Raw genomic sequence first — 26622 nt, 5'->3', positions numbered from 1 at the left:
TGGCTGAAACTGGACCTGCAGGGGGTGATCTGATATTGTTTGCCATGCCTCACCTGTATTGCATTCACTGACCATATACCTGTTTTCCATTCAACAGTGCAGCCCGTGTTTGAACAAGCTTGAATGGGCATGATAATGCACTGAAGCAAACGTGATAACGCTCAGACTGGCATGATAAGATAAAAAAAACAACTGGGTAATAAAGTGATAACAGGAATTAGTAAATTGCTCCTGTGCCACATGCATGAATGTTAATATGTGTGTGTTTTTCTTTGCATGTTTGGAAAATTCTTTCTTGAGTCAAAAATTTGACCCAGTAAATATAAAATTATTATATAAATTGATATCCTGCCCTCGTCCTTCCACCTCTAGTGTTGCTGGACAAACAAACTTTGGTAGATACATAATCCTCTTTTTAATCGTATCATATCTAAGCTAAATATTGACTGTTCCAGTGAGCTTCAGGAATTATACTTTAAATGTGTTTGTTATGAAAACTGATGTGATGAGTCGCCAGTTCACACAACTGAAGAAGAGGGTTAGAAATTGTGTTTTGTTGGAAAAAAACAGCAGTCTTAATTAATAATACAACTTTTTTTCTCCATTAATCAATTGTCTACTTGTCAAAATCTCATAAACTGTACTACAATTTAACTGATGTGTTTTGTGTCAAGCAATAAACTCAGTGTGACTGATAAATAAAAAGCCTTTTCTCAATGAGATCTCCAAGCCTCTCTTTCATCCTCTCACTGTTTCACACAACAGAGAGTAAAAAACACACCTAAATCAGATTGGCTTAGGCCTCTTATGGCTTATGAGGTGCTCCTAATAGCAGGAACAGTTAAGCCCCAGCGAGATACTCTAATCACAAAAGAAAAGAGACAATCAAAGTGTTAAAAGACCAAAAATGAAAGCGTGTAAAGTAGACTTTCCATCTATATTTCAGGTACTGGTAGCAGAGACGTAAAACTGTGTCTATTTTAAGCACCACACTCTTCGAGTACAGCTATGCATTTAGACTTTTCTATTCATAGCTGATGGTGCACACTCAAGGCGACTTTCATGTCTATTCATAGAGCCTGATTTGAATAAACACAGCGTTATGCATGCGTGTCAGAAACCTGCGACGGCCGTGTCCCTCCCATTGAAAACTCAAAGTTTAAAGGACTGTGGAACAATCCGAGAGATGGAATGCTGTTCTTCTCCTGTGGCTTGTCCTGACACACCTGTAACACACACTCTGACACATCATAACATGCACTTTGTTGTGTAATAAGCCTACATGTTATAATCCCAGTGGCGTCCAGTCTACTACTTTCTTTAAAGATAAAGACAACCACACCAGCTGGCCACTGAGAAGAAACTAATTTACATTGGATCTATTGATTAAATTATATTTGATCTCATCTCTTATTTGCAACCCTGCAGCAGACAGCACTGGTATGTTTGTACTTATCTGCTCACTCTGCAATAACCCACCCTGTTGCATGCAATTCTTGTGAAAACTTGAAATAATTGCGTGACCTGGCCTCTGATGAAATGCTAGGTTCCGGACTTTTTGTGTCCCCAGCAAGTTAAGCCGCCTTGGTCACACCCTTCCCAGCCTCCCCCCCTTCCCACCCTGCCGCCATGTTCTGGAGGAGGAGATACGTGTAGCTTGGCTTTAGCTGGTTTAGCATTAGCAACATCTAGCTAAGCGGAGGTGCAACAAGCTCCCTGATCGCCGAAATAAGTGTCCCGTCTTGGTTTTTTATTACTTTGAATCGCCGCAACTTGTTTTAGAGTTCACATCCCTGGACTAAGAGTAACGACAGGAGCAAACACAACCAAGAAAATATGGTAAGTTACAGTCGGTTTTAAGACATCCGAGTTGTTTTGTTTTCCCAGTGTCCTGTGATCCAGTTTGCTGTGGTGATGTCTCCACCGAGCACCCGTCTTGGCTGCTAGCTTGGAAGACTGCTAACTAGCTTAGCATGCTCGTTAGCAATTTTAGTACAGAAAATACGTTTGAGAGCTAAGCGGAATGATTGTTTATACACATGTAGGGCTATACGCGTATTTAATAAACAGTACAGTTCGTATTACATCGACCTTCAATTGGATGCTAAGTTATCAACAGTTGAGCTTTTAGCCGAACTGATGGAGAGGAGCTGTGCGCCCGGCTAACCCAACACAAGCTCTGCTAGCGTTATTCAACTTTTTCCAATAGCAAGTTTTTGTTAACGTGATTTTTAACGCGGATGTTACCATCAGTCAGCGGTTGGTGTCCCAGTTAAACAGCAAAGCCAGTGGCTGACTGAGCGGCACAGAATATGTAATAAAACAAACTTATTATGAATTTACAGTCCAGTTTCACAAACTAAACCAGCGCGATTAAGTTGCGTTGTTCGTTAGCTTATTTCGCTAGCTAACGACAAATACTTGTCGCAACTTTGAACTTGCTAACGTTAGCGTTAACCGTAAATAGTTAGCAGTTGGGCTAGTTGTGTCATCCGATGCCCTGAGGTGAAGTTCAACAAGGATGGAGATTTTCTGGCGTTTGACATCATTTCGTAATTCAAACAGGTCGTTTGAATAAGATATGTGGAAACATAGAATGAATAGTGCCGCGTACTTAGCAAAGAAACTCATGTTAGCTGAAGCTACTTTAGCGTATGTGCTACTCAGTCATGCCAGTTAAAGGAAGCGCCGTGATTTATTCCCCTTTCCATCGGTTTAGTTCTTGTTTCGTCCTTTACCGGGTTCTAAGCTTGGACTGTGAACCATGTTAGTTTAACCTTAGGTGACTATTGTGAGTCATCATGGCGAAACATGACGTCTATATCCTTAATGAGATTTATAAAGGAATTCTTGGCGGTGTGGGCGCTGTCTGTTTACTCGCTTCGTTTCCGATCGGCTAACCCTGCTGCTAGGGAGGCGCACATGAGATGTTAGCTGGAAGATAATGACCAGTGGTAATCTTTATTTTATGAGCCATCGTCGGAGATAGATTTGTTAGGATTGAGATTTCCCAACTAAGCCCATATAAACGTGGCCCGAGAGAGGGGCAGGGCATTGTCTATTGTCAGGGCGATCAGTCAGTCACCGTGGATGACAGATGCATCATCACCGTCCTCCTCCTGCCCCTGACTTGCTTTGTTTCCCTGGGAGGACAGGCAGGGGTCATGCCGATCATCAAAACGTGCTTCAGGGTTCAATTTTCATCATATCTGACAGTCTCACAGCCACTTTATTGCTTTTGGAACACGTGTTAGTGGTTTGATTGTCTTTGGGTTCTTAGTTTGCCTTGTTGAAGGTAATCCTTGAATTGGCAAGTACTTCAGGATTAAATAGTTGTACATGTGGCTTGTGGTTACCCTCGATTGCAATTGAAAAGGAGCAAATTGATGGTTAGTGAACTGGCTGGATAACTTGGTGTTTCACACTTCTCTCTGTTTGAAACAGACTAAACATGGTGTCTCTCACACACACGCACACACACACACACACACACACACACACACACACCACAGACACCTGATTGTGCAAGCTTCTATCTCCAGATCAGATTTATTCTTGCTGTGTGGGCCTGGCAAGATAGACCTGTTCTCAGTTCAGGGCTTCTCAGCCCTTAATGCTAATCACAGTTTACCTAGGTTTTGACAGGCACAAAGACACGGCACAAACACAGAGAGATGTTTCACTGGTGTTCTTGTGTCAGATATTTCTCATGTGTCCAGTGTTCACTGTCATTTGATGGACTTTTACTGTAATATTAGGCTGTTTAGCTCTTTAGCAAATTTCTTTATGTCATGGCATTGTCTCACACTGTCAAACTGTTGGAATTTCTTAATAGCTTTATTCCTCTTATTTTGTCTGTGTTACATCTATTACATGTATTCTTGTAGCACAGCAACATGTGCCACCTGTTGTGGTATTTTAACCAAGTGCAATAGGCTATTTTGATAGCTGTAACAAACAGACAAGTTTAGAAAATGTGGATGTAGTTATAATAAGGTAATGTAACACTTCATTGCATCAGAAATGAAACATCAGAAAGTCTTAAAATTAAAGAAGTGAGCAACAGTAGTAGAAGTCGTTCACCAGCATCTAGTTTGGTTTAAATGGGCCTTAATTTGAATTTTCTGACTTTGCATGTAACAGTTCATGCTACCGTGTCATGTCCATTCACTGAGAAGGTGGTTTGGTCAATGACACATATTTACTAGTTCATATCTATTTCTGTCCCCATTCAGAGAAACCCTGGCTGATTTCGGATTAAGCTCTTTGGCCACAGTAGCTACACGTGCTGCTTATTATGCCAAAATCAGTGTGGTTAAACACACACCATACAGAAAATGTTGGTATGAGTGGGCAAACCTTTTATGTTTAACAAATTAGACAAGAATAATGATGGGTTCAGTCATTCAGGTAGTAAATAGTTATGTTTTAGATGCATAAGCGTAAGTCATGTGGGCCATCTCTTCTGGGCCTTGGGACTTAAGTAATCTAAGCAAAGAGGGACTGAGGGAGGGCGGGCTGGTAGTGTCTTGTGGTGGGGGTTGTTCCGGGGAGTGGAGGAGGTGCAGGGGGTAGGGATTGACAAGACAGGCTCTCCTCTCTTCCTCCTGTCTGCTTTGAGTGAATAGGTGATTATAGCAGCAGATGTGTCATTAGGTCTGAGCTGTATTCATGCGGATGCAGGGTGAGGAGGAAAGGTTTTGGAGGGGGGGGTTGCTCCACAGGAATTGCATTTCACTGGTGTTAAGTGAATTTATGGGATGTGCCAAGTCACCCCTGCCCCCCCAACACATACGTGATCCTCATTACCTCATCCCAGTCCCCCCTCAGCTGTCCTCCCATGGTATTGCTAAGCAGGAAGCTCCCTGAAACAAATTAATTCACATGTGCAAATATACATAGTTAGCATGAGAAATTTAAAAAGAGAAACTGCAGGCAGCTAATCACTTCAAACACGCTTCCTCTGTTCATGAAAGTGCTTCATTGAGGGGCATGTTTGTGCATGCTTGATGCAGGGATCAGATTACTGAATAGGGTAACTCATCATGGGTCTCTTCAGATGGTAGGCAGAGAGACAGTGGACATGAAAATCTCAATGAACCCAAGCTGCTATTACCTGAAAATAACAGTTTAAAAGAGAGTGGGTCTGTTTGCACCATGGTTATGTATAACTCTGCTAATGGGGTAAGCTACAGAAGTGGCCAGTAGACTGAAAGTAGAATAGTCTATGTCGTAATCTGACTATACTGTCAAACCAGTGGATCCTAAAACTGTAATAAAGTATAGTTTTTCAGTTGCGACAATTTTTCTGTCCATATCACAATGCATTAAAGAAAATGTATGTTTTATAACTCAATGTTTAATTCAAAAGAAACTTTATATATGGAGTTAGGTCTCTATGGCTTGCCGAACTTTCCATACTAATGGTGTGTGTGTCAGTCAGAAAGTGTTCAGTATTTGGGCTGCTGATCTGTTCGAAACAGGACAGAGGAGTCATCAGTCGCTCATCTACTCATTATCAGACTGGAAATGGTTATCTCCTCTGCCACCCACCAAAGGGTGGAAACACAATTTTAGTCACTCATTTCCCAGCTGTCTCTCAAAGTAATGTACTGAATACTGTAGTACTCATAGAGAGTATAGCAAACTTCAGCTCTGCTGAAATAACCCGATGCTTTTGTGTCTACTTCGTATAGACTTTCTTTATCCTCATTGGGCAACATTGAGTAATGCTACCCACATCTGTGGAAACGTTGCCATTGTTTTGGAAAATAATTTATTATGAACACCTCCAGCCTCATAGTGTTTAGTCAACTTATTTACATCACTGTGTAACTAAAAACGGAAAGTTTAGGTTCTGATTGACTAATATCCCAAATAGCTAGTACCAAATTGAGTGGAAACCAGAGTCAGCATATCGTCTTGCGGCAAACACGTATCTTACATTGAGTGAATTAAACATCTTACTTACTTTTATACGAGATCCTAGAGAAATCCCCCCAAATATGTGTCCCTCCACTCAGTATGTTGTTTTTGGATTAAGTCCTTCTTAGCAACTATCTGATGCACATCAGACTTTTTGTGGAGCATTGTACTGTGGTTCAAAAGTGTGTTTGTCAGAGTAAGACATTCTTGCGTTTAGCTTTGGATCGGCCGGATGTTAAGGCATGATGTGCTGTAATTAATAGCCTAAAATTTAGCGTCACATTGTGTATTTGCATAGAAGTACTTGACAGTAGAAGTCTTACATTATGATTCTGGAAGACAGTAGTTGTGCAAATCTTGTTAAAATTGTTTGTGGGTTTCTGGTTATTATTCTTATGTTGTATTTTTCATTGCTAACACCCACTGACTGCTTCCTGTTAATCTTGTGTGTTTTTGATTGTCTTGTATTTTTCACTTGCATTTTATTTGTCCTCCAGGCGCTACTCTACCAACCTAGACGTTTTCAAATAGCATGACCACATAGAATCGGCTGCCCCCAGTCTTATTCATTTTCAGCACACTGCTTTGTAATTTAGTGCTGAGTCAAGTTACTGTAAACTCAAGTGAGACTACTAAACTGGAACATCAGTTTTTGGTCACAACGTCCTAGCCGTGTATAATACAATGGTGACAAGCTCTTTGGAAATTGCTTACCTAAGTATGAAAGTATGAAACATTGCTTTGTCAAGTTTCAAAAAGGAAGGCACTGCTGCTCCTCTTATAAATACCGAATATCTTCACACAATCTTATTGTTCAGCTGTGAAAATTGGAATTACACTGATGGTCAGTATTCAGCTCTAAAATATAACTGATGTTTTGCTGTCATTTAAATAATTTTTCAAAATGTGAGAAAAACATGGAATTCTCACAGGGCTTAAACAAATATTCAGTGGTTTGGATGTTCTCATGGGCACTTAGAAGCATTCAGAAAGTGATAAGAACGAGGAAGTGTTTTGGTGTATACTCTTTTATTAGGGCTCTTTGTGTTAACTTGTTACTTGTCTGCTTGTCCTAGGTGATGGCGTGGTCATGTGTGCAGCCTGCACCGTGAGTGTGGAGATGGTTTCATCAGACACTGTTCTGGAGGACTTAGGAGCACTGCGCTGGCCTGGAGGAGCCTTGTAAACAAACACAGACGTACAGAACGCACACACCTGTGTACAGGACAATTAGCATATACATGCTCTACAGCTGTGCCGTGAGAAAGGACACGGACACACAACACAAGTTTTATCCGAAGTGTGCACACATTCACACTCTGTGTCTGTGTTAGCAGCTCTGCCCAAGTGTTTCAGTGATCCTCGCTCCTCTCCTGTGTGAGAGTATACATTTTATTTTTTCCAGTCTGTACCATAGTCACTGCCACCATGCCAAGCTCCACCATTCGCCGGCAGATGAAGAACATGGTGAACAACTACTCTGATGCAGAGAAGAAAGTCAGAGAAGCAACTTCCAATGACCCCTGGGGCCCATCATCTTCACTCATGTCTGAAATCGCTGACCTTACCTACAATGTGGTAGCTTTCAGTGAGATCATGAGCATGATCTGGAAACGGCTCAACGACCACGGCAAGAACTGGCGTCACGTCTACAAGGCACTCACCCTGCTTGACTACCTGATCAAGACAGGCTCAGAACGAGTGGCGCTTCAATGTAAAGAGAATATCTTCGCCATCCAGACTTTGAAGGACTTCCAGTACATTGACAGAGATGGCAAAGACCAGGGCATCAACGTCAGGGAGAAGAGCAAGCAGCTAGTGGTCCTACTCAAAGATGAGGACCGCCTTAAAGGAGAGAGGTATAAGTTTTTTCATAAATACAACTTGGACAAACAGCAGTTAAAGGATAAGTCGATAACCATAAATTACTCTTTACCATCTGTAATGGATTTTTATGAGTGATGGTCATCTTTACAAGGTTGTTATAAAGAGAATAGGTGGTAACACTGCTGATTACCTCAGTTAGGTGTGCAGTCAGTCCACAGCTGGAAGATACCATCTTAGATTAATTGCAGAGGAAAAACAAAGTAAACTAGTATGTTGCAGCTTCTGATTTATCAAACACAATATTTACAAGTTATGCTATGACTGGACTCTTGTCTCCACCAGCACGATGTGCAGATTTGCTTTTGAAAGTCATCGTCTTTACTGTCCTGTAACTTGCGTTACATAATATCGTAATGGTTATTAAATAATGGGTAAACTTTCTCCATTCACTTAGGTCTTCTTCCAGCTCTGCCATTATCAAGCTGCTGCTGAACCATGCCAGGCCGTGGAACTAGATTTGTGCAGTTTCATACCGTTCACAATAATGCTTGAATACATTTTCAGTGTCATTTTGCAATGACGTATCATGATGCATCATAGACACCACAGTTATACAAGTCCAGTGTGAGCAGCATGTCAACATGATGATAGTACCCGAAAAAGGAGCTACTTTAGTAGTAAGGAAGTTGGTGTAGATTTCTCTCCTCAGAGTGCATGTGCATAACAAGAGGCTGCAGATGGCCGAATGAAGGAGAGATCATTAAGGAGAAATGATGCCTTATACTTAAATTAAAGTGTGACTGAAAATGAAACTAACAATCACACAACACAGTGGCTTATAGGATTCTAAAAAAGTTGCTTTCCATCGTGGTATTCTTGTCTAGACAATTTGCTGTGTCTCTTCTTTCTGTTTTACTCTCACCCCCTGCAGCCCTTTACAGTCACACTGTGGTTATAAGAACACAAAAAAAATGCTTATGTCACATTAAATATGTTAGCCATGCATTCAAAATAAACCCAGGATGGTGGAGAAATCTGATTACATGAGCAGCCATTTGTAACGTGCATATAAACTCTGTTCCCCGACTACTTGATAAAGCTGCTTTATCTGAGTGACCTGGCATGTTACTCAGTGAAGGACAGAGCTCACTGAAAAAGAAGGATGGTAAAAGCCCTTCATTTTGTTTTCACTAATAAATGCTGCTTTCCCACAAGCTGTAGTTGCAGATAAAACACAGTTCAGTAATCTTAATAAATATCATTATTCACAGATTTATATTTCATATTATGATATAATTTTAAGGATTTACAGCCCACCCCTACCTGACACTATATACTTGTAGCTATGCAGTGCGATAAAGTAGGTACTGTGATTAGCATGCCAAGCTATCATGAGCTGTGCACGAGAGGTGCATCGGGAATTAACTCTTAAACGATGACTTCATTATAGCTGATAAAGAGTCTGTGTCAGTAATTTAATAATTGTTCTGGTCATCAAATTGATGATGCTGAATAACTGGATTTAGGAAGAGATATGATTATTATTATTTTGAGATTATTATTTTGTTTTATTATCTGTATAGACACTTATTTTATCCTAATAAATGACTTTGCCACAACATTTTAGGATGAACTGTTTGAACCCCCGATTCACATCTTGCTTTTTGAAAATGACTTTCTGTCTGAGTTTTTTGTATTACGGCTCCAAATACCAATTTACTCTAGGTTATGTTTTCTTTTGGACATCACACTAAGGATTATATGAATCTTAATGCCATCATGCCTTTTGTTTTGCTAGGTCTCAGGCTTTGAAGACCAAAGAGCGCATGGCCCAGGTTTCCACAGGGAGCAGTCAAATGGCCTTTGGTCGAGGCTCATCACAACCCAACCTCTCCACTTCCTACAGTGAAGAGTATGGCAGGTCAGAGGGTTCACCTGCCTCCTACCATGGCTGTGAGTATTGGCTTATACCAATAGTTACATTGATCACATTTGATGTGGCGGTGCAGAAATAGCTCGAAAACAAGAAAGGCATTCTACTCTGTGAATGATGTATTCAGTATGGACAAGAATAATACTCTCATTTGTGTCTTAGGTTTTAGTAATTTGTTGGCACTGTAGTTACTTTCTTGGTTGTACCCATCTCTACACATACAAGGCTCATTGCATAAATGTTTAAGCAACATATGTAGTACAGTAAGCTCCATTGTCATTGTGTCCTTGTTGGTGTAACTTTGGCCTACATCCTGAAATCTTTCCCTCCCCCTGTTCTGGCCCTGGCTTGCAGTCCCTCAGTAGGACTGCGTTCTTCAACGTGTGTGCGCGCACACACACACACACAGACAAACACACACGGAAGAGGAAGCAGAGTTCATCCACAACTTCAACCGTCCACATGCCAGAGGAATCTGCTCCTCTTTTCAATGATCCACTCAGTCCTCCAGAGACTGTGTGTTGGACAGTGACAGACCGTGTAGCTGGATAGATGAACACACATTATTTGAAAGCAGTGTAAACCTAGACTATATTTAATAAATGAAGAGAGGGCAAAACATATAACCTGTTTTTCTTTAATGTAGCTTTCACACTTTACATGTGAAGTGTGAATATGAAGAGTTTCTGCATGTTTACTCCAACAGAGAAGAGACTGTTGGAAGCTTGGCATAACAAGTTCAAATGGATTGAAAGAAAAATTGAGTGAGAGAGAGCTGGAGGATGGAGTGAGAGAGTTGAAAAGAAACAAATTGCAGCCTGGAAATTGGGTAATGCATAGCAGCACAGAGGGGAAGAATGAAGAAGTTGTAATGAAAGAATGATCCTAGGCCTCTTTCCTTTCACCTTCTGACCCTCTGTCCTTTGTACACAGCAGGATAACTGTGTGTGTGTGTTTGTGCGTGTATCAGTCAGCTTGCGTTGATATTATGTGTTGGATAAGCGCTTATCTTTCACTCTGTAGCCCACATTCCTGCAAGTACATTATGTTTGAGTCTGTAACTCAGAGGCGGAAGCTCCAGCAGCTGAGTCATCACTTATAGAAAACTGAGGGAGAGATTGGCCAGTAGGAGCAAAGCTGAGCTGTTGCTCTGGGCATTACCGGGAGGGATTTTTGGGATTCCAACCGAGTGCTCGATTGTTCCATATTTCTAGTTTGATGATGCATTTAAATTTCAGTGTACAAGGTGAAATAGTTGGTGAAGTAGGTTGACTTAAGCAAAGCATTCCTGTTTGAACAGTGTACAGGGTGCACAATATGCAATATTAATGTTTATTGGTTGTGTGTGAGGAGGGGGGCTTATTCGAGTCAAGACTAATCTTTTCTGTGTTAACTTCAAAGATTATTTACTTTCATTATCATCATTTATCCTATTATATCTCATCTCTCTGAAGGCTTCTCAATCCTTCCTCCAACAACCACCGAGTTCCTCTAGTGAGATGAGAGACTGAGTGTCTGCAAATGTGGGGCTAGTTAGTGGTTGACACCCTGGGAACAAAATCCTGCGCTATTATCGCTACATAAATCTGCAGCAGATGACACTAGTGGTCATCAGTCTGTTTCACTTTCTTCAAAACTCAGTTGCATCTCTTCAGAGAGTTCTTACTTTGTGCAAAGGTTTTTAGCTGAAAGTTAAACAAACAAAAAACATGACGACAAACCAGTGAGATGATAAAGGAAAGGTTGTCTTTTAGAATTTTTCTGGTAACAGGCAGAGCTGTGTCTGTGAGGAACGCCAAGAAATGATGATTATCCATATATGGTCTATTCCCACAGTGGTGGGCAAGAAACCAGTGTGTTATATTTGGCTCTGAGGCGTGTTTATTTGTCTTTCTGACTTGTGACTACTATGTGTTGCACTGTTTGTTGTTTTGTTGCCACTTCAGACTCTATAGGCTCAGTGGCTGAACAATGCTTGTTTAAGCGCTTTAGTGTTGTTTTGAAGAGATTTAAAAAGAGTTGAAGGAACATATTCTGTTTGATAGAATAAGGTAATTCATCTACCAAATATATTAATGGAGAATATAGTATATTTGTCCAGTGTTGGCTGGACAGAGGAGCACGTTCAGCCAAAGACTTATTAACATTAAATGCTCCACAGAGCGCCACAGGAGATCCTTTCTACCTGTGGCCATCAATCTGTGCAATTTGTCCCCCCTCTGTATGGGGTGGGGGAAGTGATAGTTGTGTGGTATACTTGCTGTCAATCCACAATAGGCTATAAATATTGACCCATTTTCATTCATCTATTTTACATATTTTACATATTCTGTATATATATATATTGAGTTTTTCTGTCTTGATGTTATTGGTTATGTGTATTTATGTTGGTGTGGATCTTTCCTGGTTGTGGTTCCCTTTCTTTCTGTCTGTATTGAGAACAACTATAATGAGGCAAAACAATTTCCCTCTGGGATTACTAAAGTTTTTTGAATCTTGAATATAGTTAGATCCATAAATAATGGAACAAAGATAGAATTTGCATTGAAACACTCAAGATGTGAGCAAAGACTTTTAGCTTTAATTCGGTCTGACAGAAGGATGGCACTAACTGTTTTACCGAGCCGCAGTTACCACCATTGTCACACAAACACACACACATTTTTGTGGGCTCATAAATAATGGAGCAAATGGGTGACAAGCTGTTGCTTGGCCAGGGGTGGCCTGTTCGCTGTGACAAATTAAGCAAAGGTGTCTATTTGAGTGAAGGAAGCCGTCATTAGGCTGTAAAATAAACCCACAAAAAAAGAGAGCATAATGATTAGTAGTGGCCAGAACAATATTTAAAAAAAAAAAAAAAAAGGAATTCATTGGAAAACTCAGCAAAGGCAAAAGGCCTGGAACACTGTGGAAGACAACTAAAGTGGAAAACTGCAGAGTTCTGTCCATAACGAAGAAGAACCCTTTTATAACATCTAGTCAAGAACACTGGGCATGCGTGTGACTGCTTTATAAATGGAACCTCAAGAACAGAAAGGCCAAATTAGACTTTGCCAGAAAACATCTAAAAAAAAACCTGACTGGTTCTGGAACAAGTAATCCATAATGAAGGGAAGATAAAAGGTGAAGATGGGAAGGAATAGCTCATGATTCAAAGCATACTACTACATCATCTGTAAAACCTGTGTATGATGAAGCCTGGTTGCAGCAGTATGATGGCGTGGGTATATATGGCTGCTAATGGAGCCATGTCTCTGGTGGTTATTGATGATCTGACTGCTGATAAAAGTAGAACAATCATTTCTGAGGTGTAAGGGCTATAGTCTGTGCTCAGATTCAGCTGCATACTGCAAAAGGAAGGTGAAAGGAAGCCTCTTCGTAGTGCAGAAAAACAGCAAAAGCTACCAAGAGTTTTTTTTAATTCATAAAAATGAACTGTTCTTCATTGGCTAAGTCAGCCATCTGATCTTAACCTAATGGAGCGTGGTTTTCACTTCCTGAGGATAAAACTGAAGGCGACCCATAGCATTGGCTTATGTCCAAGGGTTCCACACTTCATTCATTGACTGCAAAGAATTTTCATCCAATTTTCAAGTATTAAAGGCAATCCTTATTTTGAATTATTTTAATTTGTTCCATTATTTATATGCAGCCAAAAATAGGGATGTGTGTATGAAAGTGTTTATTTTACACAGCTACCAGCACCCCGCTTTTAGCAGTAGATGAACTGTGACGTGCTTTTACTGGTTCTACACATTTACCAAATGATCTTGACTTGAATGGTCAGTGTGGAGCCCCCATCCCAGTTTAGTACCTTTTTAAACAGCACAAAGAGGAAGCATATGGGCGTGGTTAACACGTCTTGAGGGGGTGGTTTTAAAGGGGGCTATTTTGTTTGATCTGAAGGACTCGGGCTTGTGTCGACTTTTTTGAAAGGTTGGATGTTGTCCACACTCTTATGTGGTTCTGTGGTATGTGTATGGACTTTAGTACAGATTTACTCAGGATCTATTTATGGCAGAAATGTAGCTGATGTTGAGGTCATGTCTCAATTCTCACCAGCTAACCAAACACACCTTTACCCCTCATACTTAGGTCACTTTCCCTGGAGACAAGGGAGCATGCGCAAGTAGGGATGGAAAGGAGAGTTAAGAAGTGAGCAAAGAGTAAAGGAGGGAGAAAATGAGACGGGTTTGAGTTTGTAATTCCAACACAGATGTATTAATTATTAAGAACAATAGCGTCATTCACTGATGTTACATTTATTCTTAAATGTGTCCTTAAGAAAAGTCCTAAGAAAAATCATTTGACTACTGACATGTTCAAAAGTGATATTATAAAGATTTTCAGAACCATTTGATGTGACAAATTTACTCGATAACACGTGTTAAAAACTTCAAATTTGTGAAATAGTGAAACTAATCATTAGAGTTTCCCCAGATCATGGTTTGTGGTGTTTTGTCTTGTACCAAAGCTTATACTTACCTTACTCCTAAATATTAACATTCAGAAATGCTATTCTGATATTTTAACTTTACACAAACAGCTCATGGTGAGATGAGGCGTGTGTCTGTGTGTGGGTTCGGGAGTGTCCACAGACAGAGGAACAAACTAGGGGGAGCAGAAGGCGAGAGAGTATGTTGCTTATTTAAGCTAATGAAGATTGTACATCTAAAAATACCGCAATTTAAATTGCACACTGTTCACCCACAGTGTTCACAACATGCACAACACAAGTTGGTCTGCTGAGAAATGAAGCTGAAAGAGTGATAGTAAATATAGAGACTAATGAGGAACTCTGATGTGGTGATGTCAGTGTTTTTGCCTCCTACGCCGCAGTTCCCACGGAAACAATAGTTACCTAAATGACTATGTTATAGCTGTCTTATCGTAACCCCATTGACCTGGCTTGATAGTGACTGATCTGTATTATCTTAGGTGACATACAGTTGCTATAAAAAGTAATGGCACCGTTTGCAATTTCCTGGTTTTCTGCATAAATTCTTTGACATTTAGTCTGAACTTCATCATAGTCACAAATATCAGCACACGTGATATTTCTAAGCTGATAAAACATAGTCTTCTTCTTTCATCAACACACCCATTAAACATACAGCGTGATGGTGGAACCAAATTTGGCATCAATGGCCTCAAACCTGCTCAGCGTTTTTTACAGAACTGCTTCAGCTCATCTGTATTCTTTGAACATCTGGTGTGAATGGCTCTCTAAAGGTCATTCCACAGCATCTCTAAAACGGGGATTTTGCGTCTCTGAAGTCATTCTTTAGTAGATTTGATCTGATTTGTAGGGTTATTTATTATTGTATTTTATTTATTTATTTTTTTTAAGTTTATTTAATGTTTATCTTATCTTATTGTGCTAACATTATCCTTGAGGATAAGTGGTCCAGGACCAGAGGCAGCAAAGCATCCCCAAATCATGGTGCTCTTTTTTTAGCAATATGCAGCATTGTAGAAAAGCAAATCTGTAATGTGAATAGTTAAAGTCTTTAGCTGTTACTCTAAGATACTTTTGCTCTGGAATTTGTACAGTATGTGATGGCCTTTCATGTGGCAGTGATTTTTAACATGCATTCTTTATGTGTCTGCCAGCCACATCTCCCAATATGGGTTCAGAGCTGGAGCAGGCTAGACCTCAGACCAGCGGCGAGGAGGAGTTACAGCTGCAGCTGGCTCTGGCCATGAGCAGAGAAGCCGCGGAACAGGTACACACAATCACACAGACTCATGCTAAGATGAAACATATAGTGCATGTGTACAGCATGAACCCATAGTAGCTATTCACACTTTTACTGTAAAGGCAGATAAGTACCACTACATCAGCAATGTGAAGCTAAGTCTGTTTTGTGTGTCTTTAGGAGGAGCGCATACGTAGAGGGGATGACCTAAGACTACAGATGGCCTTGGAGGAGAGTAAGAAAGAAGGCCCAGGCTCAGTTAAACTGGCCAAGAAGAAGAAAGAGGTAAATTGCACTCGAGAGTAGAACAGCTCAATTATACAGTAGAGTTATGATGACCATGATCTTCCCATCATTCCCCCTTACTCTACCAGACCCTGTCTGCTCCTTCAGTAGCAGTAACGAAGCCACTCACAGGCAGCACTTGCTGCTTGTCATACTGAATAGTTGGCTGTCTGGGGTTTGATGGCACACGCTGCTAAAGTGATGAGAAATTAGGGCTGCATGACTGTGACTCAAGATTTATAACTAAGAGACCATCAGTATGTTTTAACACCCCAGCATTTGTTAAATTGTTGAAATGTTTGCCCTGCTCACTCTCTTTTTCACGTATGTTCTGTCTCTTTTCAGCCACAGTCCTCTCTGATGGATCTGATGGATGTCCCAGAGCCTAGTTCTAGTTCTGACCCCTGGGGCTCCGGGGCCGGGGCTGGGGCTGGGGCTGGGGCCGGGGCTGGGGCTGGGGCTGTTGCTGCGTCAGCAGACCCATGGCAACCTTATGGTATGCACACTCTCACTCAAGAAGTATTTGTGTTTAGACTTAAAACACAGACTTAAATCTGTCCACGCAGTCGCATTCTGGTGACTCTTCATTCTTTTGGAGATGAAAAGCACGTCTCTAATGTGAGTTATAGGTAAATTCTAGGCTGAAGACTTGTTTGTGGTTAGGCTTAATGTTAGCCAAGTAGTGATTACAGTTAGGGTGAGTCTCCAGGAAAATAAATGCAAGTCAGCTGTGTGTTTACAGCCTCTGCTCTCCACCTGCATCTGTCAGCACTGTGACTCTTTGTGAAACAGGAATGCTGCTCCACTGGTCCAGCAGCATTACTGCACAGACAGGAGGGGAGAGGTGAGGATGTTAGTGGGAGTTCGAAACAAGTGCAGAGAGAGCAGTTTGGCTTCAAACCTCAAACCTTATCCTATTTAATGCTTCCTTATGATTTGCATTTTTCATCCAAGCCCCTTTCTCCCCCACTCAGAACCTTTCCTCCTTTTCATAGGATCTGCCCCTAGGCCAGCAGCTCCAGTGGATCCATGGGGTGCTCCTCCAACTGTCCCACCTATGAAGAGCAGTGATCCCTGGGCACCAAACTCCACTCCTGCCTCTGACCCCTGGGGCTCTGCAGCTGCCCGCCCCAAGACTTCCAACACAGGTGACTACCAAATAACAATTAGCTTATTTTTTCGGTTTAGCTCATAGGTACCAGTTATGATCTTTAACCACCACAAATGTACCTCCACCAAAACTGTTACTATTTCCTCAGGAAGGTAGTTTCTATTAGTTACATATTTGACCATGAATGTTGTTGGAGATGTTTACTTAGGGAAGTTGGACTCTGGCACGTATTCTTCTACAGATGTTTATGCACATTTACATGCTTTGACTTGCTTATTAGGACCATTTGTCTCTGTTAATGTTTTAAAACACTCATTCATACTTTTGTTGTCTGTTTCCATCTGTGTGTGTGTGTGTGTGTGTCCATGGTTTCTGTGATTTTGTGTATGTTATGTGTGTATGTGTTGTCCCCTTTCAGGTAGCTTTGACTTGTTCAGTGCTTCCAACGGTACGTCCAAAGAGGACTTCTCAGAATTTGACAGCCTGCGCTCCTCCTCCTCTGTCCCCACTGGTACTCACCCTTGTCTTTGTCTCTCTAATGACACTGAGTCTGTGTTTTTTTTCCCTCAGTGTCTGAAAAGATGCCTGTTTGCAGAACCAATGTTTCTGCGGGGCTCAGACACACGTCTTGTCGTTGTATGTAAATGTCACCAGACTTGAGCAAAGAGAGTGTTAGAATCACTGTAATCATGTCTTTTTAAACAGTTAATGTTCACTGCAATCAAATGCTGCTGTGATAGTCTCAAATGATGAAAATCTAGCTCTTTGCTCAGGTCTGATTCCATCACTGTGGTGTAACCTGATGTAGCTTATTTGTATTTATTGCTTAATACATTAGATCTGGGCCATGCAGTTTGTGGGACTCCCTTTTTATCTGCTTTTTATCAGCTGTTATAATTTGAACATCTTCTTTAAAGTCTGGTGCATCTGAACCAGTAGCAGATGTTCTAAAATGTTCTCACACACCAACATCTCCATTTGTGTTAGTGTGTGAGTGGGACTGAACTGCTTGGCACAGATCTCAGCTTGGTGTGGGAGGGTGAGATTGGTGTCAGACTTTTGCTCCAGTTTAACATAAACACTTGTGATACAGTCAAGGACAAAGTGACAAAGAACACCAACACAGGTATACACACATTTCCCAGAAAGGAAGCGTGTCTGTTGGAGAGCTCAGACACTTATGGTGTGTAGAGGTCAAAAATGTCACTCATGTTATAAAGAAGCAACTTTCTGCAGAATTAGCTGTGGAAATCTGAAGGATATATGAGGCGAGGACCTCACACCCAACCTGCCTGATCTTATCATGAGCCTTCTTTCATCTCTGCTGCATCTCAGTTTCTGTCCTGAGAAGAGATTTCTGTGTGTGTGTGTGTGCACGTGTGCACGTGTGCATGTCTTTACTTCCTTGTGTGGATAAATTTAGTTCAAATACTATTCTTGTGAGGACATTGTGGCTGGTCTTTACAAGGACCAAAAGCATTCATAGAGCATTTTCTAGGTTAAGACTATGTTTAAGGGTTAGAGTTAGGATAAAGTTCAGCTTTAGGTATTTAGTTGTACTGGTTAGGATGAAGGGCTAAGAACTTGTGTGAGTATCCTCACAAATATAATGAGACATGACTGTGTACAGCTGGCATTCTGAGCTTGTTTGTGTGTCTGTGTGGGAGTGCATTTATGAAGGTCTCCACTGCTGCCTGACTGCCGCCGCTAAAAACAAATAGCCAGGCTGTCTGCCTCTGATGTCCTCATAATAACCTCTTCTGATGACTTTATTGCATCAAGTCAGTTTTATTTGGTAGTAAATGTGAACGCGGCTGCTTGTGTGCAGGTGCACTGCTAGGGTACTGGACATTTTGAGAAACTAAAAAGAAAGGAATATTCAAAAATTGAATTTTAAGCACCTACTGAGTGAAACTAACTAATGCACACAGTTAAATATTTTCTTTACTCAAGTCATGCTAATGACGGCTAAATAAGAAAAGTTATTTTCTTAAAAATGTTTTAATGTTTCTTCCAAGTTTTGTCCATTCAAAGAGAAAAACCTTCTTCACCTCTGCTATCTGTTCCACAGGTGATGGGGGTATAACTTCCTCTATCCCGTCCCAAGCCAGTCTTGCCAGCAGCAGCAGCCTGGACCTCTTTGACCCTCTTCCCACTTCTTTATCTACTTCTGCTGCCATGAACCCAACCAGAAAGACTCCAGAGTCCTTCCTTGGACCCAATGCTGCCCTGGTCAATCTGGACTCTCTGGTGACGAAACCAGCTCAGCCTGCGCCGGTTGTCAATCCATTCTTGGCTTCAACAGGTAGTGAACGAAGAGAAAATATAAGACAGCTGCTCTCTGAATTCAAAGTGTTTTTACTCCGTTGTAGTCCTTTAAATATACTGACAGGATTCCTTAAGCACCTGTTTTAACTTGTCATGATTAGATAACAAGAGCTGGTTAGTGAGCGAGTGTAGTCAGTAAGCCAGAAGGAATGGGAACACGCATGCAGGCCTGAACAAACACAGACAGACGCACCCATCTGTACAATTGAATATTTCTACATTTCACTGGTTCTCTGTGTGCCCAGTGACATGTGCTTCCTCCTGTTCTCTCCTGACCTGTCTGTTTAGGTGTACCTGCTCCAGCAGCCCATGCCAACCCCTTCCAAGTGAGCCAGCCAGCTCCTCCTACCCTCAACCAGATGCGGGTCAGCCCCATGCCCGCTGGCTTTGGCGGCGGCGTGGTCGAGCCCATGCCGCTCTCCTCCCTGCCTGCTCAACCTATTGCCATGGTGCCCCTGGCTGGGATGGCGCCAATGGGTCGTGCGGTGCCTGGAATGGCGACTGGCGCTGTCAGTGGTGTGGGCACGAACGTGGGTATGAGTGCGGGGATCCCAGCCTCTATGTCGATGCCTCAGCCCCTGATGAGCATGCCCCCCCAGGTTGGAACGCAGCCTGCCGGAACCACCAACCCCTTTCTTTTGTGAGGGGGTGACTGGGGGACAACTTGACCCAGAGTTATCCCTCCTCTCTCTTTCTCTCTCTTCCACTCTGGCTCCTTAAGCTTCAGAATGAACATGCAGATGACTTATCCCAGTTATCCTTTTATAACCTACTCTTACCCAAGTTGTAGTTCCAGCGCAGCCTCTTACTTTACCACTTTCCCGTCTCTCTCTATGCTACAAGCTGCCTAGTCCTGTGTGTTCCATACTGATCTGATGACGATAATGACCATGAAGAGTTTGCATCTGTCTACAGACTTTCACAGTAGCAGTGGTGTTTACAGTTTTTCTCCAGAGACAGGACCGGGCCCAGTCTCTTCTCTACTCCTGTCACTCACCTGCCTCCTCTCTCTTACTTCTTCCCTTAGGACTGCTCCTTCCTTCTTCTGCGGTGGAGTGTCAGAGTCTGACTGTACTAACACCAGGATCTTATCTCTTCAGTACAGCTAATCTTTTATAAGCCCTGTCAGCTGGTGGGTGTATGTGTGTATGAGTGCACATCTCAGTACTTTTACACTGTGTAGTCCAGTGGATTTTCCCTACACACACTGGATAAGGATGGGAGATGGTCAGATGTGTTAATACTTGTGTATGTGTGTGTTACTAAGCAGGGATTTTGCACAATTTTTTGCTTTTTATTTTCTTTCCACGACTGTTGGGCTCACCGTTACACCTTAGCTTAGGGAGGGAGGCTAGCCGTTAAAACGCCCGAAATGATACACACACTGCCTCGGCTCTCTGTACCACTCCGTCACAGCTCTGGTTTGGTCACATCCCGTCACCATGGACCTTTTTCCTGACCTTCCATATGAACTTTGACCTCCAGAGGTCATGGGATTAACTACAAACATTTATCAAAGGACATGAACCCTACTGTGTGTTTGAGGGATTGAAAAGATGCATAAAGGAAATTTGTGTATGTGTGCGTGCTCATGTGCTGGTGTACTGTTAATGCTCAGATACTAACAGCTACATGTTGATGGTTTTTGTCAGAGCCCCCCCCCCAGCATATGTTTCAAGAAAAGAGCATCACTATTTTGATGAACTTATGAATCCAGTGAGGCATCATGGGACTGTTTTTGTTTGTTTGTTTGTTTTTAGGGTCAAAGGGAAGAGGGTGGTGTGTGTTTGTGTGTGTGTGTGTGTGTGTGTGTGTGTGTGTGTGTGCATGCAGTTTGCATGAGATACATGTTTAACTTTTAAATGAACTGTAATGAGCGAGTTTTTTTAATTTCTCACTCAAAGGGGTAACTGGCCCAGAATGTGTGTCCAAGTTAGTTTCTGAAGAGCAAGTCAAACAAGGGTTGATGTAGGGATATGCAGCCTTAAGAGTGTATGTGTGTGTGTATGTGTGAGGGAGAGAAAGAGAGAGAGTGCAGCCATATATCAAGAAGTGTAACTGTATTAATGGGGTTTTAACGCATGCCCTGGGTTTAAAGGGCACGTCAGCCATGCAGCATTGCAAAGAGAATTTACCTCAGAGTGGATTTACTCTGGCTAATCTATCTAGAAGTCTATTACCAGGCGGACACACACACACACTCATGCAAACACACTCGCACAGGGTTGTTCCAGGAGCGCTCTATCAATAGTACAGGGAATCCCGAAGCAAACAACAGCAAGACATGTTCTGTAAACAAGCGCTTGTTAATTTTGTTGGTTACTTTTGTTATTTACTCATTAGATGTAAACTCATAGCAAAGCCTTTCTGCATTTTGGAGCCATTTATCATCTTCTCTCTTTCTTTTTTTTTCTGTCACTCTAGTGTTTCACCCTGTGGGTAGGCTAGATAAATCTCCTCTACTAGAAGCACAACTGTTACCAAAGTCAGCGATTTGTGATTTCCGAGGGTGTCTTATTTTTAACAGTAGGGTCACAGTTCACTGACATGTTTCTGTTTGTGGATGCTCATGATCACAAAGACTCCATTATTCTACGTTGTTTTATTACAGAGCTATTTTACAATTTGAGAGTTTTTGTAAGAAAGTTTTATTGTTGGCTCAATATCGGGACATTACTGACAGCGAGCTGTTTTTTGGCTGGGAAAAGTGGTTTGTGATACAGCTAGAGGTGTGATGAGTTGCTCCTATTGTATGAAACCCTTCTGTACTGTACTGTACTACAGTACTCTACTCTACTCCCCTCTTTCTGTAGTTCTGTTAATGACGCTGCCGGTGTAGTTACTAGAAAAAAAAAAGTCTTGTGAGTTGGCGCCCTCTCCTGATCTAATGTGGTATGATAGCTACACTGCAGGACCTTTGACATTTCCACTGAATGCAGACTTTCATTTCTCTCAGGAAAACGGAGGGGCAACTCCAGCTGTGTGTATGATTTTGATGATGATGCTGAGGGTGGTGAGGATGATTTTTATGCTTGTGATTTTAAAAGAACAGAAGTGACACTTGCAGACCAGCAAATATTTTTAATCCTAACTAGACATATGCAAACATTTGAGCTGGGAAAAGCTTAAAAAGAAAAAAAAAAAAAAAAGATCAGAAGACTTAATGCTTGGTGCGTTTTGCAAAGTTAGATTTCTTAAAGTCTTTATTGAAATGTTACTACAATATCTAACTGAGACATTTCACTTTCTCACTGGCCTTGATTTAGCATTTCTGGAAAAGGTTGCGTTATCAGCGCATTGAAAAAAAATATTCTTGTCTTGAACAGATACAACACTCCCGAACAGTTGGCTAACAAACACTTTTCTCTTGATCCCTGCCAGTTTCACAGTCGTGATTATGGTGCAGTGCAAAATGTGGCTTGTGTGTAGCGAGCTCCTCTGTGTGTTACTGTGTATTCATTACGCTTTTATCAAGAGGACTAACTGACCTTATGGAGTGTCTGTCCTTATATGCAGAAACAGCCTCCTTTTATTCCTTTACATGTCTGTCTATTTACTCTTTGCATAGTACTGGGAGCAGGCTGCTTTTTTTATTGAATACGTGCTCAACCCCTTGGCATTATAACTGTATAATATAATTTATCATTTGTACTATTGTAACATACTGTTCTTCTGTATACCTTATTATTCAATGTAATGGGTTTTTGTAGGAAAAGTCACAGTGGTATTTTAACAGCATCTAAACAAACGAATGCAGCAGACTGCACCATGTTGGATGACAGCAACTGTAGCTGCAATAAAATGTATCACTTCAGCTCTGTAACTCTATTGTGTGTGTGTGTGTGTGTGTCCTTGTATTTTGTATTTATCCAAATGTGAATTGAAAATTAACATTTTCATGAGATTGGGAAGAAAAATGACTTAAGCAATAGTAATAGAGTTTAACAACACAGTAAATACTCGATGAAATTAAAAAGTCCACATTTATTTCAAGTAAAATATACAGGATGAACACTTTTAATAGTTCTATAAAATATTAAAAACATTTATTAAAAAAAATATTAGTGTTGTAAAAAAAACGTTTAGAAAATCCATTCATCTGTAATAGTCTCTTATGACAGGTACGGTTGCTCTTCTTTTGACCAGCCAGATGTGGCGGACTGTGTGTTTGCGGGACTCGACGGCCCCGTGTCATAGCCTAGCTTCTTCATGTCTTTTGTTACGATGTGGAAGGAGACGGTGACGAAGCCTTGGGAGCGAACCCGCGTCACTGCAACGAAGAAGTAATACAAACAAGATGCATGTTACACTGTGAAGAACCAGAGATGCACTATTTTAAATGGTTTGAAATTTACAGTACACAGATATGTTGTGGGACAAATAATTTGATGCCTCCAGGTACAAGTTCGATGAGGTACCTTCTCTTCCTTCTCCCTGGGCCACTACTTTAGGGTCGGTGTATTCTGGCCGCCGTCCCAACAGCCAACTAAAATAGAGAGGAAAAAATAACCGATTAAAGACTACAGAGGGAGGAGGCATTACACTTCTAAATCAACTTAGCTGGCATTATACGGACAATTGGGATTAGATGAGACACTGTCTTGTCAGCATCATCCCATGAGTGGTTCAGCAAGAATGGGCTTCAACTGCTGATACTTTCCAAGATAAAGTGGAAAAGAAAACGTACCAACATAAGTTTTACATGTGAACTTGAATCTCTAGTAGCCTGCTGTGTTAGTTGAAAGAAACTGTGAATACATCTGCATCCTGAATGTCTTTCCATGTACTGACAACAGCAGCTGGCAAAGAACACACACTGATTTTTAGACTAGTTTCATCACAGTGGAGGACTAAGACACAATCCTCAGCAGGACTCGCATAAACACACAGGAGCAGTAAATATTTGATAACAGATCGGCTGCTTTCCCCAGCAGGCACAACTCCTCAGCTGTAGCGTCACAGCTGCTGTGACGCTACAGCTGAGCAAGTGCTACACGCCACACAAACACAAATCTCACCTTGTGAATTTCTGAAGTCTCCATGTGGGCTCAGGTACAAACATGGGGATAATCCGTGTATGTCTGGGTAAAAAAAAAAATACAATTAGAAAATCTACTCAAACAAAATCACACCCCATTTTATTATGTTTAAGTTTGGTTCTTGTAAATATGTGCAGGTAGATGTAGCTTAAAAATAGCAGAAGTTACTGGAGATAATACTGACTGTCCAGGTGTGAAGGGAATGTGTGTTGCTCCATACCCCCGGACGACATCATTGCCAAACACATCTGGACCATACACACTCACCACAAGCTGAGGCCCTGGAAAATCCAGAGGAAATCTTAATTTGATAACCAGTATTAGTGAAACTTTCTAATCTTCCACAACTTTATTCCTCACTGGACTGTCAGCAACATTTTTATTCCATGAGATGAAGGCACAGTGTGTGTGTGTGAGTGAGTGATGTGCAAAGCTTACATCCAAATGGGTTTGTGCTCTTAAACGTTGCTTCCAGTGGGAAGTTCCATATTAACTTGTGTGATGTCTGACTGCCTTTGCAGGTTATTTGAGTGATGCCCTCCTCCAACCCCTGCACAGACACAAGTGAACTTTTAGTTAGATGATAACTTGACTGTTATAGTGTTTCAGCAATATATAAGAATATGCACCACAGTAACACAATGAAAACTTTATATATATACTAGAGTTACACTGTAGTATACTAGCTTTACACTACCGTGCCTAAACATTTATACAAGGATTGTTTCACTGCTTGATTTAGAGAAGATATTCTACATGTATACACGTTTCACACGTTACTGTTACACTATTTGAGCATTTAAACAGCTCATAAAGCAGCAGGTCGTCATAAAATAAGACGTCTGGTCTTTAGAGCATCACTAATATAACACACTCCTCGTCAGCTACTCACCGAGGTGGGAACCCAGTCGTGTCCGTACACAAAACAGTACTTGCAATACAGGCTGTCATACTCAGGAAACTGAAAAAAAAAACAAAACAATAAACAACAAGTCATCAGTTTCCTTCATGTGTACGTGTGTTTTGATAAAACATGCTAGCGTTACATGCTACGATAGTTAGCTTATGCTAACTGATATTAGCTTCTAGGCTAAGCTAAATCTCAGAGGCGCTCACATTCGCTCCCTCAATTTGTCCGTTGAGTGTGAGAAGGAACACGGACGGGTTGTTCGAGGCCATCGTGGCTTCGGGATGTGGACTGAAAATGAAAAAGCCGAGAATCTAAGTCCGGGATCAGAATCTGAGTCCTGCTGCTAAAACCCCAAACCCCGTCTGTTGCTGGGGTAACGCTTGAGTCTCCCTACGGCTACCCGCAAGGGCCAAAATGAACGGACTCGCTGAAAAGGCGCTGCAGTAATAGCGAAGTTCACAAGATGTCAGCACCGCACTGAACGCACAAACACGCAAGTTGAATGAACCTGGAGCAAAAGGTGCCGCGATCTTCATGTAAGGCTGCATTTGCATCGAAAAGCTACGTTTTAAATCGTGCACATGGTTGTTTAAAGGATATATTTGACTAATACAAGAGTGTTACATTGTCAAAATGCATATGAAACTTTATAGATTATTATTATTGTTTTAGTAGAAGGTTGTTCCCAGGAGCCTTAATTACAGTAGACTGTGTGTGATCCCACAACACTGGATTGCTGTGAGGAGCACCGTCTGTTATAAAGAACTGCAGGATATTTATTAGGCTGTGCATACATTGGCTTCTTTATTTACATAATTAACTCTGTTAAAATCAGTAAAATCACTCATTTCTATGAGCAGCCACACGCCCTAGTAATGTCCCCTTTATGTGCCTCTTTATCTGCCCCCTCCCCCGTCTCTGATGTGCCATGCTGTCAGACAGCAGTGGGACCCCCGAGTTTCTGACCTTTTATTACAGCCCTGACAGCGGCTCTCTTTCCAGTGCCATCCGCTTACTACTGTGGTCTACAGAACACCGGCCCTCCTCCGAGCTCGTGTGTGTTATTGTGTCATTTTCCGTTGTATGAAGTTGCAGAAGTAATTACGTCCCATTAGAAAACAGGCCTCTCTCACACAGTCAGCAGACAGACACCCATCAGTAAAACACTCAAGAAAAGCTGATTGGACAATATTTGCAGCAGAATTATGTAATAAATGCAAGTAATCCTCTTCCTGGACTTCCTTCTGAGCTCTTCACCTCTTCCTTCCTTCTCTTTTTATTCCTGTAACCCCCCCGCCACTACATCTTCCAACAGTTTCTGGCTCACCTTCTTCTCGTCAAATTTGCGTCTCTTCTTGTTTCTCAATTTCCTGTAATCTCTCCGTCCAGTTTTCATTTTCTATCCATTCTCTGCACTTGCCAGCACCCCCCCCCCCCCCCCCCCCATGTCATTCCTTTTTTCTCATCTCATAACCGCCTCTTTTTCTCATTCTCTTCATTGCTATGTTTTCTTCATCCATCTCCTTTTCTTATTCAGTTGTTGTGCGGCTATTCCTGTCTTCCCC

At 41.5% G+C, this 26622-nt stretch overlaps 2 protein-coding genes across 4 annotated transcripts; one reads left to right on the top strand and one right to left on the bottom strand.

The window, feature by feature from the left end:
• Positions 1-1648: 1648 nt before the first annotated feature.
• epn2 (epsin 2) lies at positions 1649-22257 on the top strand. 3 transcript variants are annotated; one of them, XM_026349811.1, is made up of 10 exons: positions 1649-1839; positions 7002-7784; positions 9551-9705; positions 15299-15411; positions 15565-15669; positions 16015-16165; positions 16665-16817; positions 17199-17228; positions 18852-19085; positions 19397-22257. In XM_026349811.1, the coding sequence occupies exons 2-10, from the start codon at positions 7354-7356 to the stop codon at positions 19750-19752; spliced, it is 1728 nt and encodes a 575-aa protein (XP_026205596.1). In that variant the 5' UTR covers positions 1649-1839; positions 7002-7353; the 3' UTR covers positions 19753-22257. The 3 variants fall into 3 exon arrangements, with proteins under 3 accessions (XP_026205596.1, XP_026205587.1, XP_026205604.1); XM_026349802.1 differs by having other exon boundaries at positions 17199-17291; XM_026349819.1 differs by lacking the exon at positions 17199-17228.
• On the bottom strand, positions 21896-25442 carry b9d1 (B9 protein domain 1). Its single transcript, XM_026349831.1, has 7 exons — positions 25264-25442; positions 25040-25108; positions 24586-24697; positions 24332-24428; positions 24127-24189; positions 23527-23594; positions 21896-23378 (listed from the first exon to the last, which is right to left on the bottom strand). The coding sequence occupies exons 1-7, from the start codon at positions 25324-25326 to the stop codon at positions 23221-23223; spliced, it is 630 nt and encodes a 209-aa protein (XP_026205616.1). The 5' UTR covers positions 25327-25442; the 3' UTR covers positions 21896-23220.
• Between the last annotated feature and the right edge of the window lie 1180 nt (positions 25443-26622).

Source organism: Anabas testudineus, chromosome 8, assembly GCF_900324465.2.
Source record: "Anabas testudineus chromosome 8, fAnaTes1.2, whole genome shotgun sequence".
NCBI lineage: Eukaryota > Metazoa > Chordata > Actinopteri > Anabantiformes > Anabantidae > Anabas > Anabas testudineus.
Note: the sequence above shows the minus strand (reverse complement) of the source record. Positions and strands in the feature narration are given on the sequence as shown.

What these genes read in the sequence shown, in the direction of transcription:
- epn2 (XM_026349802.1), top strand. Translation starts at nt 7,354, where the DNA reads ATGCCAAGCTCCACCATTCGCCGGCAGATGAAGAACATGGTGAACAAC. An exon ending in ACCTGCCTCCTACCATGGCT is followed by an intron (nt 9,706 to 15,298) that starts GTGAGTATTGGC and finishes TGTGTCTGCCAG; the next exon opens with CCACATCTCCCAATATGGGT. An exon ending in TGGCCAAGAAGAAGAAAGAG is followed by an intron (nt 15,670 to 16,014) that starts GTAAATTGCACT and finishes GTCTCTTTTCAG; the next exon opens with CCACAGTCCTCTCTGATGGA.
- b9d1 (XM_026349831.1), bottom strand. Translation starts at nt 25,326, where the DNA reads ATGGCCTCGAACAACCCGTCCGTGTTCCTTCTCACACTCAACGGACAA. An exon ending in GAGCACAAACCCATTTGGAT is followed by an intron (nt 24,429 to 24,585) that starts GTAAGCTTTGCA and finishes TGGATTTTCCAG; the next exon opens with GGCCTCAGCTTGTGGTGAGT. An exon ending in CCAGGGAGAAGGAAGAGAAG is followed by an intron (nt 23,379 to 23,526) that starts GTACCTCATCGA and finishes TCTTCGTTGCAG; the next exon opens with TGACGCGGGTTCGCTCCCAA.